Source organism: Pteropus alecto, unplaced genomic scaffold (genome assembly GCF_000325575.1).
Source record: "Pteropus alecto unplaced genomic scaffold, ASM32557v1 scaffold73, whole genome shotgun sequence".
Lineage (NCBI taxonomy): Eukaryota > Metazoa > Chordata > Mammalia > Chiroptera > Pteropodidae > Pteropus > Pteropus alecto.
The window spans coordinates 841,935-862,288 of record NW_006436284.1 but is presented as its reverse complement, the minus strand read 5'-3'; the positions used below and the strand labels follow the sequence as shown (position 1 = coordinate 862,288).

Here is a 20,354-nt window from a genome sequence, read left to right as displayed (position 1 = left end):
GAAGGAGCCATTATTGATCCTTGAGCTGAAATTAATTTTAAAATGATGATGTTAGTTTTGAACTGTTATCCTGAGGGAGCTTCCTTATCCTTTAGCTAGGGTTCAAGTGATTTGAGATGCTCTCCTAATTTAGGGATACCCTGATATGTTCCCAACCACAAGGACATGCTCTTCTAAAGGCACACATTGAAATAAACTCTGAGAATTTTCCAAACAACACGCTAAAGGCCCTGGAGAGTCTTAAATGTTCCTGTTCTTCCTCCCTGTCCCACAGCCTCAGAGGGGACACTGTTGTTTTTGCAAGTGTATTATTACATCCTTTAAGTATGTAAAGGCTGAAATTCCTGCAATTTGCTAGTTTAAAGCATACATAGTATCTCATCTCTACTTGCCATGTTATCCTGGGCAGCTTGCTTCACCTTCCTAGCCATTTTTCTCTCCTTTCTTTTTTCCCCCTTTTTCTTTTTCTTTTTCCTTTTTTTTTTATTTCTACCTGTAAAGTAATGGCAGTAGAACTAAGAAAGGTAAATTCTTTTCTAAAATTTTATCATTGCTCAGAGTTATCAGGTAAGAGGATAAAAGAGAAAGCCTTGATCTGAACTATTCTAGGCCATGTTGATTTCTTTAAGAAGTTATTTGTCTGTGAAATTTGTGGAATTGTCTAGACAGTGATTAACCCACAAAATCATCTGTATATGTGTTTCATCTTAGTAGTTTTGGTACTATACACAGTTTTTATGCCTAACTGTACAATTCAAGGTTACCTGCAACTCCATTTTTAAAGAATTGTCTTTAGATAGGAAAAAAGTAGTCTAGAAAATAATACAATTAATTTCCCTTCTCCTTTTTATAATAAACTATAAACGAAGGTTAATTATAATGTTTACTCACAAAAAATTAATGATTTTAAAGATTAGTAAATATTTATATTAGGAAACATTTACATTTGCATAGAAAACTGAAAAGAAGAAAGTTAATTTTAATATAGAGCTTTTACTACAGCTTTCCACAAATGTATGTCATTTATGAACATCATTTCTACTTCACTAAATTTTTTGTAAAGTTATCTATGTAAAAATATTTCATTGAACATTTAGCAGTCCAAATATTTTACTTTTTGATTTTTGACCTCAAAATCATTCACTAAATTTAAAAAACCTCTGCAATAATCAATCAAAACTCAATACTAGATTATATATTTTTAAGGGCAAATGCTATGTGTTATAATCTTTGTACAGATCAAAGACTATAGCACATGAAGTAAGCACTAGATGTTCCACATGAACTTTGTATTCAGTTACACTCCTATCTTGCATATATACAGAACCCACAATTATGTACCGGTTACTTACTGCGGAAGATGTATACTGTAACTGGTGCCCTGACTGGGACACAGAATTTACCCTGATTGATTCAGATGAAGAACTTAAACAAAGTTACCAGTTACAGAGGTGATAGGAATAAGTGAGGAAGAGATGATGGCAGCTGATCAGCAATAGAGAAGAAGAGTTACCACTCCTCAAGCTTAAGGGTCAAGGGGAGGAAATATTGTTATAGGCTCCAGTGATAGCTGGAGCTCTGGAGGACGGGCTTACCCAGTGGGAAGTGTTAATCTGGGGACAGACAGCTGCTGCCAGGAAAGTGACACTGAAACAAAGAGGAGGAGGTGAGGAAGGAACACCCAGAGTTTCTCCTTCAGTATTCTGCTATTCTGAAGTTTTCATTTTCCCGCCAGCAAAACCAATGACGGACCATTTGTCCAAGGGACACTGGTGATGCAGAGATGTCAGCACCAGAGCTGAGCAAAGAAGAAATGCATCTGGGGACCAATCCAGGAAAATCCAGCACCACAAATATATTGTATTCTCTCAACACAATAATATTTCTGGTAATAATAATTCATAGGTAATAAATCTTCTTGTCAAAGTCTATTTAACAGAGGCAAAATTTGTCAACTAAGGAGAATGGGTATTATGTCAAATCATATTTGATCATATGTATGTTTTAATAGGAGGCACACAGGGCAGTGGATGGATTAGGGAACTCATTGGGAAGTAATTACATAATAAGCTAGAAAGCATAAAATATGCATCCAGGAGTCTGAGAGCAGAAAGAAAGAAGAATAAGTCCGGTTGAGTGGCAGAAAGGACAGAGCTCAAATCTCCAGACTGTAGTAGATTGTGCTAGGGGCACAAAACAGGAAAAGATCTAGTTTTGATCCTTCATAAAGCCAGAGAGTAGAAGTTAGTTTCCTTCAGCTCTTTTTGTAGAGTAGGACAACCAGAAAGAAATGTCAGGGCCTTTTTCTCCTTCCAAATCTCTCCATTTGCTTCCTGAGTCCTAGGATAACCCTATTTTGACCATCATTAATAATAATGTGTCTGAAATCATTCACTTATTCATTCATCCTTTCTATAAGGTAAATTGCTCTTATTTACTGGTAAAATCACGCACCATGCACAATGACTAAGTGTGATATAATAAGTACTAATAAACATTAGTTAAATAAAAACCAGTTAACTGGATAGATGAAGAAATGAACACAGTATAAATGCCTGTTGTTATAAGACATTGCAACTTTAAAGAAAACATTATGACCTGCCGATTAAATCACAAACATAAATAAATATTGTGACTGATATCAGAATGTTTAAATTTTTGGTCTAGGATATAGGACTAAGAAACCTAGAGGGCTTGAAGTAGGAGGCACAGCTCTACAAAGGAGCACAGAGGACAAACAGAAGCCTTCACAAACTTCACAGCTTTGTCAAAGAAAGGTTCTGTTTACCATCTGTTGGGAGGTGACAAACAGCAGCTTTGTGGAAATACGTTTGTTGTGTTTGGTGCCAAAAGTGCAGAGTTTAGTTTCCAGGAATTTTTGGTGATTTATTGAATGATTTAAACATTGTTACATATAATATTTTTTCCTGTCAAATGATCCTTTTCACCATCTTGGTCATTTTTCCTTCTCAATAATTGATCATTGAGTATATTTGAATGCTAGGGAATAGAAACTCTACCTTAGTATCAAACTTTGAAAGAAAAATTATTATTTAAGTCAATATCTATGCTTTGAATATTACACTGCTTTATGGAAATTTAATGTTAGAATGCAGAAAGCAGAATAAAAATAAATCAACTTTTCTAGAAGGTGCTACAAATTTTCTGCAGGAGAACTTATAAATTCAGGTTATATAGAAAAAATCCTTGAATATTCTGAAAATGCACGCTATGCATTGCTTTCTAATTGTGTTCATTTCACAAGCTTTGATAAAATAGCCCCCTTTGCCAAATATGTATTAGCATTTATTTGGGTAATCAACTGGTACTTAACAATGCAACACTAAATTATTATTTTTTTTTAATTTTCTATAGCTAATTTATTGCAGCAAAAAAAATTATGGCTAATTTTTTACTTATTTTCTACAACCAAAGCTTCCTAACCCTTTTTATCACTTCCAACCTGGCACCTAAGATATATTACAGTGATGAGTGGTCAATGATAAGGAGAAGAGGAGCAGGGAGGGAAAAAAGAGAAAATAGACAGGATAAGTATTTTAAAAAAAAATTAGGACAACAGCCTATATAGTCTAGAACCTGAATTCTAAACTCTTTTCTACCCCTGATTGACTTGGGCATCAGTTCATTCATCTATTAAGTAAATGAGCTGGATTCAATTATTGCTAAGATTCCCACTGGCTCTGAAGTATTGCTCTATTCTCTGTGAGGTAAGACCTCTTTTCCTTTCATTTGAAATCTCTAGTTTAAAAAAAATAAGATATCACTATTTCATTTGCCCCAGATGTCACTGGTCATTAGCTGCATCTTGGGAAGATCACAAATGCCAACAATGCCTTAAAACTGGCATCTTCCATATCCAAAAGAGATAATGGGCTGCATAGTCATATTCACGTACTTATAAGAGCTGCACTGCAGGTTTCAAAAATGAGGCCTGCACATGTCTATTTTGTAGAACAGCCTGGCTGACTTTTGACCTGATTTAGTTATTATCTGAAGCAGCTTACTGACACTGCCAATAACATCACACATAATAGAACACACATCTTGTAACTGAACCACAAATAGTGCCCAGTAACATAAAAAGTCCAGGAAACACATACTTAAAATGTAAATTGCTCAAACAGAATAGCTACCGAAGTCTCTGGAAGTACATATTCAAACGGCTTCTCCGGGGTTAAATAGCCACATTGTAGGATTCCTCAATGGCTGCTGCCATGGTCTTGCTTTTAAAAGCCTCAATCATTTCTCAAGACATCACGTTTAATAAAAGGCCACATTTATTTCCCCCATTCGAGATTTAGCCTAATATTACTGGATTTGTTTAGGGCATAGAAGTAAAGCATGGCTTCCAGAGATTAGAGAAAAATAGCCTTTTAGAATTAGTAGGTACCACTCTAATCTGAAGCTTGTACTGTCCTTTTCAATCACTGCAGAGAAACAATTAATAAAGGAACCCATTAAGACCTGATTATTGCTGCTAAAAAAGAAAGATAGAATTTCAGTCCTTTGAAGTAACTGAGAATGATTCAGGCCTCATTACAGAGATATAATCTACATTCATACATTTATGTTAGTGATTCAAATCTATTGGGAGAGATTGAATTCCGTTAAATAGTGCATCTTTCCTGTGGAACTTTTCTCAGGCTTTCTCGGGCTAACCTAAGAGGTGGCCTAACAATGCAAAGCAGTGGAGTATTTAGGGATTCAACTGTGCTATAAAAGAAAGCCTGAACAGAAAAGAGAAAGAAGAATGAGATATAATCTAAAAAGCTATGTCAGCTTTTCCTTTGGGCTGTTTTGTAAATGCCCTTCCTGTCATCACGCTGTACAGAAAAGCAGAGAAAGGATTCTAGAAATTTTAAACACTGCACCTGCTACAAACAGATTTTAATATGGAAGTTTCGAAGATGTGTTTTTCCTCATTTCAGACAGAATGAACAGAAAACTTTTAAAGTTCTGAATAGCTTCTTCCATTGGAGCAGAAAGTTAGTAGATGAGGGAGAGAGGGGGGGGGAAGAGAGAGAGAGAGAGAGAGAGAGAGAGGCAGGCACAGGCTTCCTTTGGGGGTAGAAGTGGGATGTCTCTTGTGAGTTAAAAAAAATATAAAAGGATCTCAAGCTGGCATCAATAGTGTTGATGCCCAGTGTAGAGAAACCTCAAAATAATAACTTCCTGTGTTGTGTAATTTTTCATAACGGAACTTTTATTGTATGGTTTCATCAAACTTAATTTAAAAAAAAAAACATGTAGTTTTAATTAGTTGTCAATTCAAACATTTGGAGTCTGCTGAACAATTGGGCTGAAACCCTGGTCCCTTAGAAACACTACACTCTCTTTCAGGCATTTGTCAGCTCAAGTATAAAACTGTGAACTAGAAAATTGAAATTAGCACTGTGAGTTCATTTTTAAATATCCATGCTGTAATGAAAGAACAAGATTTGTTTGATGTATGCTCTTTATTTGCTAAACTCTCCAATTAATAGTTACAGAAATCAGAGCTAATTATATTAAATTTAAAATTTTTAAATGTGGTGCTTTACCACATTGTCGAAATCTTCCAAATAAGCATTGAAATGGGTTATAAATAATGCAGTTAAAATCCATGATTCTAGTATTAGATGGTTCTATTTCAAAGGCTCTGAATGCACAGGAAGATATAAGAGCACAGACGTCAAGTCATTTTTCAGGTCACTGAACAGCACTATCTGACAATCATCCCTGATGCCCATCGCAAAAGCTAGATTTTTAACTTCTTTGTATTTTTGCCTGCTCACAAAGAATATTGAGGCCACATGCACATTACTGGGATTCTGGCTTGTATATATAACACAAGCTATTATGATTAGTTCCCTCCCAATTACAGTTGTAGAGATCAAACTCCCACTTTCACCTTGAAGTGATTCCCTTCTTACAATAGCAGCCTATTAGATTGAACCATAGGAAATCGCTACTTTTGATGGTAGACTACCATAAAAGATTGGCAATTTACTGTTTAAACAACACAATTGTCCAGCTGCTTTACAGAAAATAAATATTTTATACCAATACATTTTTAGGCGCTTTCAGGCATGCTTTCCCTGGTTTAAAGTAATTCTTAAAGAAATGATCCTATAGGAACTGTCTCTTACTCAGATTGGAACGAATTTTCCACAGTATTTATTCTTTGTGCCTCTTAATTCTCTGCAAAGTCTTCGCAACTAGGGACTTGGTTCTATCTATACCTGGGTTTCGCGTAAGTTTCTATTCGTGACGAGGATGTCGCGGGGTGGTGAATATGATGAAAAAGAGAAGCGAGCTGAGGGTGCAGTTATATTGTAAAATAGAGACCTTTAAAAGTTAAATTTGAAGATAGAAAAAAAGAAAATGTCTCTTTGTGACAAAGTATAAAGGAAAGTGCATAGAAAACACAGAAGAATATTGGCGAAATTGTATAGTTAAATCTTCGCAATCTCAATAAACTACATCGCTTTGAAGTGCACGCGTGATTCCGTAAATGGCTCATGTTAGCAATTAGAAATCCGTCACTTGGGTCCCGATTTCATTTGCGCCCAGAGAGGTAACTTTTAAAGGTGACGATAAATCTCCCTGAGCTTAAAAGGCAGAGAAAGCCAAAGTGTGAACTTTTTACTTCAGCAACGGAAGAGAGAAATCAGTGATTCATTAAAGCAGAGACCTCCTTGGAAGCTGGCAGAAGAGGAGAAAAGGAAGCTAATTATGTCTCCCTTTTCTGTGCTTGCTCGGACCAGTTTATAATCTACTGGTTTGGAGGATTTGTCCTCAGCATCTTCTGCTTTCTACCCCAGCCCTCCCCTCCTTCTGGGAGAGAGGGGGGAAGAAAAAAAAAAGTCAACTAAGCACCAGGCTCCAGGTGGCTCTCAAGTACTTCGCTGCCAAAAGAAAAAAAAAAAATCTACTCTGGAAAACAAGTGAGAAAGGGGCTCCCCAGAGGGGATTGGTTCGGGCTGGAAGACAGCAAAATTTGGAAAGCCTGAGGATATAGCTCGCGCCGGTGGCCTGCGCAGCAGCGAGCACAAGGACGCTTTTGCAGCAATTAGCCGGAGCTGGAGGCGCAGCGGGGCGGAGGCTGCGGCTGCGGTGGAGCAAAGAAGGGACCTAGCAGACCCCCAGCTCCGCAGAGAGGCAACGTGCTCTCCTCTCGCTCCCCGGCTCTCCCTATTCTCGGCCCCCTCCCTCCTCCCTCTCCCTGGCGTTCCCAGCAGCCCAGGGTTTCAGATGTCCCACCGCCGTTTGACCCCCTCCCCCTGCTTCTCCACCCCTGCAAATGAGGTTTGACCAGCAGAGGCAGAGCCCACCTCTGGCTTAGAATCACTGACATTTAGACTCCAGACTTCAACCTGTTTACAAGCGGGCTTTCCAAAGAAAGGGGGTGGGGGGAATAGAGCCAAACAAAACACCAACCGCCATCCCCCCAAACAAGAAGTGACTTTCTGCCGGCTTCAAACCAACAGGCACCACCAAAAAGAGAAAGCAAGAGGGAGAAGAAAACAGCGGCGACTGGGCAGCTGCCTCCAGTTCTGACAACTCTAAAGGGACGCACTTTTAGAACTGGCTAGCAGTCTGGGACTCTGCGGCGAGGGACCAGAAAGTGCCAGCCGCAGACGGGCGCAGATCTCTCCAGGAGCCTCCCACTGTTGACCCCTCTGGGTTTTGTTCACTGTGTTGTCATCTGTTTTTCAGACTTTTTTGTTTGTTTGTTTGTTTTACATCTAACATGGTAAAGAAAGGAGTGAAGAAGAGAACAAAGTAACCCCCGGGGGAGTGAAGAGCACTGGTGACCAACTCCACCACCGCCACCAAACAGCTCCTGCTACTGCGGCCACCCACGTCCACCATTCACCCGGAGAGTTGAGAGGCGCATAGCGGCAGCGGATCCCAGAAAGGCAGTCGGTCCTTCCAAGGAGTTATGGATGTTGGTGCATTCATTTCTGGCCACATCTGCACCCAGAGGGAGCTAACTAGCGGCCGCCACCTCCAGCTGTCTCCTTGCCTCGCACCAGGTCTTACCCTTCCAGTATGTTCCTTCTGATAAGACAATTTCCAGTGCCGAGAGTTTCAGTACAATGTGGAAATGGATACTGACACATTGTGCCTCAGCCTTTCCCCACCTGCCCGGCTGCTGCTGCTGCTGCTTCTTGTTGCTGTTCTTGGTGTCTTCTGTCCCTGTCACCTGCCAAGCCCTTGGTCAGGACATGGTGTCACCAGAGGCCACCAACAATTCCTCTTCCTCTTCGTCCTCCTCTTCCTTCTCCAATCCTTCCAGTGCGGGGAGGCATGTGCGGAGCTACAACCACCTCCAAGGAGATGTCCGCTGGAGGAAGCTATTCTCTTTCACTAAGTACTTTCTCAAGATTGAGAAGAACGGGAAGGTCAGCGGTACCAAGAAGGAGAACTGCCCGTACAGTAAGTAACAAATGCACGCTCCCCTCCTTCCAATTATCCACCCCCACCCCACAAGGGGGGAAAATCTGTTCCAGATGTGGCCAGCTAAATATTTACGTCCCCAACCCCTGTAAAATGATTAAGTGGAATACTTTCACACTAAATCACCCCCCCCAGCCCTGTGTATACATTGTGCAGCCGCACCCCCTCCCTACGGCATGCTCCCTCTACACCCCCGACTCCTTGCCACCCTATCCGCCTTCTCTGGCTTGTCACTCGCCTGACCACGCAGGGCGCCTGAGAGTTGTTGCAGTTCACTGATGCCCCTCTCTGTCCCAACCATCCTCCCAAGGTCTCCTTTCCCTCCCTCCTGGAAATGGCTCAAGTACACACATTTTGTTTCTTTTTGCTAGCAATCTTATTAAGAGTTTTGGGACAGTTTCCTCAAGCTGAAAATAATTATCCACTGTCAATTATAGGGGTTTTATGGGAACTTTATTTAAGAGAGAAAAGTCAATTCCATTCGCTCGCCACCCCCACTCGTTTACCCCACCACCTCTCTAGTTAGGAACAAAAACATTTTTCTGGTTTTAATTTTTTTTTTTTTTTGCTGGGGGGGGGGTGTTCCCTCATGTTGGCTTGAGTGATTGCAGTCCATGAAGTTAGCTTTCCCGCACCACCGCTGCTATTTGTCTTCTGCCTGCCTTCTCTCTTGGTAACATGATGCTCATGTCTGCATTGTCAATAGCATATGCGCTGCTTTGTTGTGTCCTGTTGTACTCATTTCTTCTGAAACCTCTCATATTGCAGAGCCATACTACTACAGCATTGTAAACATCTGGGACTGGATTCACACAGACCTCACACAAATTTCATTGTCATTCTTTTATTTTCAAAGTAAAAGTCATAAGTCTGTTTCCATGGCTATAATAGTTTATCCCATAGGATGAGGATTTTCTCCTCAGTACAAATTATGCCTTGAATTTCTGGATTTCTTTCCTCTTTCATTTTTCTCTTTCTCCTTCAGCTCTGTTTCTTCTTTCTTGCTTGCTGGTCTGTGGGTTGGGTAGGAGGAGGGAGAACTAGAAGAGGAGTGGATATTGTGTCTCTTGAATCAGTCCAGCAAAAGCCAGATTACTGTTGGCTTCCTTTCCTAGTTACTTTCAAGTGGTGAGGCTTATTCATCCTCTATTGATTGCTATTTGAAAGGATCCTGAGGCTATGTAATGGCACACTGAAGATAGTAGGCAATGACATTTAAATGTCTTTAATGACCATTTAGCATTATTTCAATGGTACTTTCAAGTCATCTTTTAAAGGAACCTTTTTGTGTCAGTTGAATGGGAATTTAAAACATATTTGCCAGCTACCTTAAATACATGGATCATACATTGCAAGATTCCTTGGTAAGGAAAGTATCTGGTATGAATGGGAAAGACTATTAATCAGAACTTAGCATTTTCTTTTTAAATAAAGATTGACAAGAATTAAGACAGTTTTCTTATTTGGGCACTCACATTCAGCACTAACTTCTGTTCCTCCTCAGCTGTTGCTTCCATTTACTAAAATTAGCAATATGTTTACAAGTAATTATATTTGTAGAAGGATTTTAGACTATCCCATTTTATGTTTAATACTAAAGATGTCAGATAGCCAATTATCTATATATTTTTTTCCATTCTGATTCACAGAAAGTGGCTGAAATAATATCATTATAATAATTGTTGCCTGACTTTATTAGGTACTACTTTTAGATTTTATGGCTATTGATTATAAATTTAATACCTTTGTTCACTTCTAAAACAAAATAGTTGTGGTGTCATCCAGGTAGGATAATGGGAAAGAAGTGGTTCAAACACTTACTGAAGAGTGAGCTTGAGGGTTTAAAAAATATATAATTCACAGGGACTGAAATTCTTCTTTTGTATTTTTAGTTCATGGAGATAACTCAAAGAAATATAATAAAATTTTAGCAAAATTTAACTTGAGCAAACTTTTTTTGACACTAACATGACATTGCTCTATTTTAAGTGTCTTTATGATGTAACGGGACAATCTACGCTAATTTATGCAACTTAAATTACTATTTTCTGATATATTATTAATGATTTAGTAAAATGATTTTGAGGGTACACATAGAATTATATTGTTACAGTAAGAATTATCTGCAAAAAAAGTATACAACTTTTACTGCATAAAACTGAGTGTGGAAAATTTCCATTCTAACTGTCCCAAATATACTACTATCTCTTCCATAAGATGAAGTATAATAATAATTCTTGTTAAAATTACAATATCTTATATAGTAATGCAATCTTAATCAGTGGTTGAAAATGAAACGGGGCGGGTCTTACTCTGTTAAATAATGTCAAGCCATAAATAATTTAAGCTTTCCAAGAACATCTGTATGAAGACATAGCAAGTGAAAAGGAGAGGTTTAAAAAGCTTTAATTCCACATGTGGCCGGTTAATCAGAACACTGCTACAACTTCCAGCTGGACTGATTCAGCTGAACTACATGGTATCATTAAGATATTGTCTAAATGTTGCATAATTACATATGAACAAACTTTTGCCATGCCTACAGGGTAACCAGCCAGCCAGCCCACCAAATGGCAGCCTGTTAAATATTAGGGTATCTAACCTCTGAAGAGTGTCAGTTCCTTGTCCAAAAACCACATTTCAGTAACATTTTCCTAAACAAGTTATTAATTATTCTCAATACACAAAGCTGTTCTTTTGAGGTTTGCTTATTTGAAGCTTAATTTTCTTTGTTACTTTGACCCTAGTATTATTGCTGCTAAAATACAGTAACAGCTTATCTAAGAGGTTATATGTTTGTAATGTCCTGGGTAATTAAACAACTGTTTTCCTGGCTTTTTGCCACCAAAATGCTACCAAAGGGAAGTAAAGAAATCACCCATAAACATTGCAAAATCATTTTTAACTTCTGCCTCCAAAGCTGGTTTCCAGAAATTGATGGCTCTAAACATATTACATATGCTAAAAAAACAAACAAACAAACAAACAAAACTCTTCTCAATTCGGGTGATTACTATAGTTTCTATTTTTGGTGGGGAGGGGGTATTTTTTGTTTTCTTCCTAGCCATTATAAGAAAGTAGAATAAAGGAAGCAGAGATGAATTATGCTTCTTCTGCTAGAAGTCTGAGAAAGCTTGAATAATTTAGAATAGCTGTGGTGTATCTGTCACTAGATATGTTCAGGCTCATTTAGGTTTGTTTTATCATTCTTTACATCTAGAGCTTTGCCCTTGAAACATTACCACTCGGCTCCAGTTCCGGCCTCCTAGAAAGGCTGGATACAGCTGTTAGGTACCCTTGCAACTGGGATTGGTGGACTTATTTCTGAACGTGAGTAAAACAGTTGTGGGCTTCTCTCACGGTCGTCATTTGTAGAAAAGGGGAGCCTAGTGAAAAGAAAATGTATCTCTAAACTTGAAACAGCCAAGGATGGATATTCTCGAAATGGAAAGCCACCATGCTTATGAATCTTTCCAGAAAAGGAGTTTGGGAGACAATAGAGAAAACAATATGTACTGAATATGTACTATGTGCTCTATTTATTTAAATATATATCTCATTTAATGCTAATAATAGTCCTATAATTTAGAAATAACTATCTACATTTTTCAAATATGAACACTAAGTCTGAAAAAAGTAAATTATCCGAGGTCATCAACTAGAAATTGGCAGAGCTGGGATTCAAGCCTAAGTCTATTGGGTTACATTGCTCCTCTTTTCTTCTACCTGTTTGCCACTGGCAACACTAATACCAATATAGTAGAATTAGGCACCCCAAAACTCTAAAAATCGAATTATCTGAAAACATTATTGCTTCTTGCTATGAATACCAACAGTGGAATAGAAACAGAAATATCATTGCATGCAGCTACATGGTATCAGACTCTGTGCATTCTCTAGGTGAACTATCTCTTTTGATATTATGTTGGGGATATAATTGCTTATGAATATACAAAATACACACACATCGATCTCATTCATTTTAAAAGAGGACATTAGAAATATATGACTCTTTAAGAAAAGTCCATGAATGTCACAGTATACAGTAATTGTTTACAACTGAGGGCCAAATGTTTAATTGTTCCCACATGTAATAAAATAATTTAATTGGAAATACCAGTGTGAAATTAGACTGCTGCAGACTTCTGATATATGACTCCAAAAGCAGCAAAAACTTAAAGACCTAAAGATAGAGGACAGATAGATATGAAAAGCTTTAAAATGAGTCTGCAAATCAAAAAGTTACTTTACCACATAAAAATGAAAGGTTATTGTCTTGCATTTTTACTTTTTAACCAGGGAGTTAAATTGAGAAAATAACTGTTGAGGAAAATAGGGACTTGAATATTATCTCCTAGAAATAATACAACAGTTTCCTGGGAAGAAAACCAATATACAACTTACAGCTTCCCCTGGTGTCTTATTTAAGTTGTGGTTGCATCTAGAGTGTGGTTGCATAATTTATAACCAGCAGCATTTAATTCTGAGCATCAAGGATTTATGAAGGTGGAAGGCACTGTATTTAATGCTTACGTGACACTGGTCCTGTTACCTTTACTGCATTCCTACCATATGGACCCTCCACTTTGATGGCTTTATCATAAATCCATTAAAAATACACAATTACAGAGAGTTTCCTCTTCATAAATATGATTTATAACCATTTACTAGAAGAAACCCAAGAAAACGGTTGGCAGAAATCACATGCCAATATTGGAGTATGAGAATTCAGAAACACCAATCTTTAGGTCTTGGTACTACAGTAATCTATCTATTGCCCAGATGTATGGACAATTCTTTCAAAATATTTCTCAAATGATGTTTAAGCACAAAATTTAAAAGAAAAAGAAGCATGTCTTATAGAATGAAGGAAACCCCATTGTATGACTATTTATTCTACATTTTTACTATCCAGTTTAGAGTGAAAGCCTTATTCTAGTTCATTTCTGTGTGTGTGTGTTTAATGAACTTATAATAGAACATGAATGAGCACTTTAAATTCCTGCGCAATTACCTTAATGTTTGAGGCAAACCCCATTTATTATCCAAATGTCTGACTTTGCACAAGCCAAAATGTTGGGAAAAAAGTTGACAGGTCATTTGAAATGGAGCTAATGTTCCTCACATTTATGAGCTGCCTATGAATATCTACATCTTTCCTAAGCCTTAAATGTCTGTATGCTTATCCAAAATTGTCGTACAAATGATATTTCTTTATTATGCTTCAGAAGGAAGAGTAATGCATGTGTATTAGTTCAAAGTGATTTTAATCTATCATAACATTAATTCTGTGAACTTTGCAACGAAGAGTTACTCAGATGACATTTTTAGTATTACTGTTCCAACATTTGTCAGCATTAATAGTTGATGTTCGCTTAATGTAAGTAAGTAGAATATTAGAATTTCCCTCCCAGAAATTAAAGTTCTCTTTTAATTTTCCAGTAAGATGGCACGTAAGATTCATGTTTATGTAATTTTAATACGGTTTTATTGGTCTAGAAAAGTAATGAAACTCATTTTGTCTCAAGTTCTTTTTGCAGAAGTATTTTAATTTTTTATGGTATATCACGATGATTTAAGATCATTTACACTTGCAATTTAACCAATGGTGTTTGTTACTTGGTTTTACAGGTTAAAAATATTTACTTTTCATAATTGGCAATCTTTTTTTTTTCAGTGCCTGTTACCTTTACCTATGCCTGTCAGTCAGTATAACAAGTGATAACTTAGTAACGTGCCTTTAATATTAGTGAAAGAAAATATAGCTGCATCTTGAGAAGTCACCAGTGATACTCTGATACTGAATTAATGAATACAAAATGTTGATGCTTTACAGAATCAGTTAAAACCAAATATTTAAATAGTACAGATTTTATACATAGAAAGTTTCAAGATATCTAAAAGGGAGCCAGGGCACCAAAAAAATAATAGCCTTAAAGGCTTCCTTGCTTTTAAATCAGGTCAGTTCTGTTCTTTCTTTGAACACTGTGTTCTAATTGGAACAATAAATCAAAGATGACACTCAGAGTAGATTCCCATGTAAGGTGGACAACTGGACAGTGACTTTTTACTGCTGCTAACACGTGCATCCAATTACCATTTGATAGATTCACAGTGCTGGAAGTAAAGCATTGCCTCATTTTATAGTTCACCTAATAATTCTTCAACCTAAATCTGTCCAACTTTACCTATATCTAACCTGTCAGTATGTGTGTTATCATTAATGAGGAATTTTCAAATGTTTGGCATGCTTCTTACAATGAATAATGATATTGAGATATTAATGAATCATTTAATCAATCATAATAGAAGAGCTAAAGTATTGATTAAATCAATGAATCCTCAACTTCAAGTGATTGTCAACTAAACATAACCTAATAAGTAAACTACAATTATAACTTAATTATGAACAATTAACTGCAACTTACTTCTAAATAGCAACAGTTAACTTCAAACTTAGGAACTTTTTTAAAAAGGCCTTTTTCTATAATCATTATTTCTTTCCATGACCTTGTATTAACAAGCTTTACTAAAAAACATACGTTAATTCATCCTTAACCTTTTTGAGGTGCTGCCCTTATTTGAGACTAACTTGGCATATTCATAAAGTCTTTATAATTCAAGGCCCATCAACTTCTTTGTAATAGCTCTGTCTCGAGGCAGTTACACATCTGAAATATTGGCCATCTGTGAGAACCCTGCCTCTGAGGCATTGCGGATCCTGATACTTTATCACCCCTTCATCACTTCATTATTTTCTCCTCCTTTTCTTGTTCTCTTTTTTTTCTTTTCCTTGGCTTCTAAACCCCTTACATATCATCAAGGCCAAGAGAAGTCGTCCATTATCACCGCTTAGCATCCTATGTTACAGTTAGAGCCAGTGGCCTATGTGGATATGTAGCATGCAAAAGGGATAAGGGTTATTCCATGCAAAAAAGTCTCCAGCAATGTAAATTCAAGATATTTCATCAAGAGTCTTTTCTCATTCTGAATCTCCAGTGAATTCTCTCTCAAGCCAATTTCTTGTATCTTTCTCTTTAGTGAAGTCGGCAAACCACAGATAAGTAAGTACCTTACGAGAATGGATGGTGACTATCTGGTTACTAAGTAACCAGTTCTGCATTTTTCCTCCAGGTTAAATATTCTGTTCCCAATAACTCTGCCTACAGGTTCATTTTACCTTTCTTTCCAGTTGTTTTAATACATGAAACACTTACCAGCTACGTCATCAGTTTCCTTATCTTTTTGCCTTTGTCTGGACTCCTGTAAGAGAAAGAAAGTGAAGATGATTTAAAATAAAAAAATTATTTCTATTCTATTTTAGTCATTTATTTTAAAGAAGATGGATGCTTATTTTGAGGTCTTTAGTATTTCTAACTGCTAGAATTTCACTTAGATTATACAGCTTCTCTGTAAACCCCTGCCAAATGTAGTTCTTCAAAATGAAACCCATGTTCTCGTTAATAGTGGTTATCAAAAGGGAAAATGTAAAATATACATTAATGCACACTTCAGGCTGACCAAATATAGAAATGCACATATTGTTATTAAAAAGATATTTGAGATACTGACAGAAGTTAGAATTTGAATTAACAGCATCTTCCCAGGAAGAACCCACTGGCTCTGATTGATAAATTAGATTTATTTTTATTGTATGCAGAACCTGACTATTTATATATATTAAGTAGATGTATTACTGTAGTAATAAAGGCCAAGCTTTTTTTTATAACTGGTTTCAAATTACAATTGGTTTCAAATTATATAGATATATTTCCTAAATAGCTTTGATTGATTGATAGAATTATCAAAAGAAAAAATGCTCTGTAACATGTGAAAATGGTAATACATGGATATTAATTCACTATTTATGATCTATAGTGAGATATATTTACAATGTTATTAATAATAGTAATTACCGTTGTAGTAAACTGGATTTCTGGGGCATTTTGGGGAACATCTCTGTAGAAGAATATGATTCCACGGATACAAAAAAAAGCGCTAGGGATGTTAGTTGGATTATGGTATAAAAAGTTGATGAAGAAAACTACAGAAGTGTTTTAAAGCTGAAGCAAGTGAGATTGTAAAGCCCATATAGTTAGAATGTTGGGAGCCAGAGGAAAAACAGAAGAGGCATGGAGCATTTGAACAGACTGTGAAAGAAGGAGACATTATGCTGTAGTGATGAAGACAAGGGTTTTGAACTCCCAGGAAAGAAATCGAGCTAATGAGTAGCGCTGCAAAAGGGCTGACATGACAAGAAAGATGTGAGGGAAATATAACCCAAGCCTTGGCATTTGACTGGATGTTAAATTAACTGAAATGAGAACCTGTGATCTAAAAGGAATCCCGCAGAAGTAATCGCAGCCACAGTATCAAAGTAAGGAAAACTAAGTCCAAATTTCTGCTAAAGAAGCAGTACGATAGAGGGATTAAAAGTGTGGACTTTAATAAACGGCGATTTCAAGTATGTACTTGGATTGAAAGTGAGCTTTGAGGACACAGAAGTGGGTGCATCTGAGACTCCAAACTGCCAGACAATAGTGTTATGACTTGGGCAAGTTGTCATCAGTAAAACAAGGATATTAACAATACCGACCTCTTTCCAACATGATAAAGATTTAATGAGATCATTCATTCATTGAACAGAAATTTACTGAGTTCCTGCTTTGTGTCAGATATTGTGTGACATTTAAATAGAGTGGTGAAAAAAAAAAACATGTTGGTTTTGCTCTCACAGAGCTTCACTCTACAGAGTGTCAAAGAAATAAACAAGTAAACAAAGAGATATATGATGAAAAACTGGAGTAAATGCTATGGAAGAACTCTTTCAAACCTCATGGATAGAGAAACGTTTTGAAGATGGTAGATGGGAGGAAGGAAACAGCAAGGGGAGAGTTTTGTGCCTTTCCCAAGAAGTGGAGAAAAAGCACACTAAGCCTGGGGTTTGGGGAGAAGTTTGAAGAAGTTGGAGCTGATATATGTAATAAGTTAATGGTGCCTGGTGTATGAGAAGCCCTCATCGAACTGATATTATAAAAAGAAAAAGGAAATGATGCTTCCCCTCATTTCAATGAAAAACATCAGGAAAGCAACTAGCAGATTATTTGATGACATGGGAATTAATAATATTGGAATTGTAGTGTTCATAATGTTCTGAAGTTTGGGGGAAAGGGTAGAAATCTGGTTCATTAAGAGACTAGTAGTAGATTCTTGAAAATTGAAGATAACTTGAGAGAGTAAAGAGGTGAAAATAAAGAATAGAAGATAACAAATGTGTTTAAGGACATAACTATAAAAAAGAACAAAAGAAAGAAAAAAGGAAAAATAGGGGCAAACTGTGGAGATTGGGAGAAAGATTATTTCATAAAAGGCAAAAGGAAAAGTGACTCATTTTTAAATATTTCAAATCTTATAGTTCAAGTTATGATATGTTTTTGAACCAGGGTTATCACAGATGCTCAGCTTTCAGTAAATTCTGCAGTCAAGTGTCTTATTTCTCATCCCACGACTGTGACCTTTTTGGCCCATACCCTCAAAGAGTTTGCAGTCTAGAGATAGAGACGAGGTCTGCACAGGGAGTTGGAAGATAATATAAGGCAGTTTATACTGAATTCCAAAAAAAAGCACAGCAGAAAACAGCAACCTGTAACTGAGAGAGGGATGAATGACCTGATGAGGGTCACACTGAGGATACAGGACCTCAGCTAGGCATAGACTTAGATAAAAAGAGAGGAGTAAGAATATCCTAAAAGAAAGCACAGAAGCCATGTGCATTCAGAACCTTACCTTAAGTTTTCAGGAAACAACAGGCTGGCCAACAAGGTGGAATAGAGTTTACACACTGGTAGGCATCTTATGAAATAAATACAAAGCAAAATACACTAAAACATGCTATCTTATAAGAAGAAAGTATATAAATATCCTTAGTTTGAGGACTTAATTTTTTTGCTAAAGTATTATGTTAACACAGTTTTTATTTTAAAAGAGCCTGTATTTATTTTACTTTTTGAAGTAAAGAAAAAACAAAGAGCAAGCAGAGACATATTTGAAGGGAGTATATAGTACAATTGACATAACCTAAATATATTAAAATCGTAGTTTGGCAAAAACAAAAACAAAAACCCAGAATTGATTTTATACTAGAGGCATGAAAAAGCAGTTCTTCTTATCTACATCAAATATCATCTTTAGCATTCCTGATTTGCTAAATGATCATTACTTAAAAATTTGAAGGAGTCTCTATTGCAGAAGTTCTTAACATACACCTATCACTGGGAAGGGGTTTGTAATTTCACAGCAGATTCCCAAAGGAAACCAATGAAGCATCAGTACAGCTTGCATCACTTGTGTATTTTCTCTTGTCATTCTTGTCCTAAATTGTCTTAGATTTACATGAATTAGGTGAGTAGAAAAAGAAACAAAGTAGACTACAGTTCTTTATCTTGCAGAAGAGTATCCTTAAGTATTTTTAAAACAAACTAGGAGCAGGATACAGATAACATGTATGCAACTGTGCCCACTATTAAGACTGTGAGCTTTGGAGACAAACTTCTTAATTTAGAATCTTGGTTCTAAAACTGTGTAGCTGTGCGGCCTTGGACAAATTACTCCCTGGGTATTGATCTCTGCAACTGTTAAGTGAGAATAATAATATCGTTTGCCTCATCATTGTTAGAAGGATGAGTTTGTAAATTTACAAATGAGACTATAAATGTAAAGTTCTCAATATAGGGCTTGGCACATGTCAAGGTCTTATTACTGTTTATGCTATGACTACTGAGTTGTTTTTAATTATTCTACTTGCCAAAAAGATCACTAAGTCATGAGATAATAAAAAATTAGACACAAAATTGATAGTAAACCATCTTACTTTATTTTATAAAGCATTTCAATGTTTTTAATAAATTGGTTATCAGAAAAAAAAAATCTGTGAAAGGGTAAAATAATCACTATTGCCACAATACTATATTTAGATGAAAAAGTTAAGTCTAAAAGTTATGGTGCCAGACCGAAGTTGTATAGGTAGCATAAGTTAAGTGAGGATTCAAACCTAGGCCAGTCTTAGCTAGCACAACCCTCTGTCTTGGTTTGCCTGGGACAGTCTCTTATTCTAGTATATTACCCTAATCACTCTCAAAGAATTTCTTATAAAATCACCCTAGTCTTAGCTAGTCTGGCCTGTGTAAGAAACAAATCTATACAAGCCAGTTTCTTATTAAATACATTTATTCCCAGTGTTCTCAGAATAATATCTACGGTTTATTTTTATTTTGCATATCTTGTAAGGCCCTCATGATGTATTCCCTACGGACCCCCCTCCCACCTCATTTCTTACTATACTCCCTGTTATTGACATTGTGGGTTGATTTTAGTTCCAGAACATGCCTTCTCTCATCACGTGCAGCATTTGCACACCCTACTAAGTCTAGCTGGAGTGATATTCCTGCCCTTGTTGTCCCCAGATTCCTTCCTGTCAGGTTTCAGTTAGATGTCATCCCTAGGAAGCCTTCCTGACCACTCTATTGTCCCCACAAAACCTGCTCTCCCAAACATCCTGTACCTAGTATTTTGACATAATCTCACATCTAATTTACCCATGTAGTTTCTTCATACTCAGAAAGCTTGTTGAGGATGAAGACTGTATGTATCACATTGCCCTTTGCGTTCTATCCCTTAATACAGTACCTGGCTTATGATGGGTCCTCTCTATATATTTATTAGGTAAACTGTTCTTTTTAACTGCATGTCCTTGATATTCAGTTATACTCTCTTTGGTTTAGTCACCCGGTCTGGAAAGTGTGATTAATACACTGCCTGAAAAATGTGGTTAAAGTAAATTATCTCTTAAAAATTCTGCTCGGTTCTAAGTTCTACAATTCTGAGAACTTAGA

The 20,354-nt window shown here is 36.8% G+C and overlaps 1 protein-coding gene across 1 annotated transcript in view; it reads left to right on the top strand.

Annotated features, from left to right (window-relative positions):
• The first annotated feature begins 7,873 nt into the window (after positions 1 to 7,873).
• The window catches only part of FGF10 (fibroblast growth factor 10), a 70,023-nt gene continuing 57,542 nt past the window's right edge, over positions 7,874 to 20,354 (top strand). The window contains exon 1 of the mRNA XM_006912446.2: positions 7,874 to 8,442. Coding sequence (XP_006912508.1) covers positions 8,103 to 8,442 — 340 coding nt within the window. The 5' untranslated portion in view covers positions 7,874 to 8,102. The remainder of the gene's footprint in view (positions 8,443 to 20,354) is intronic.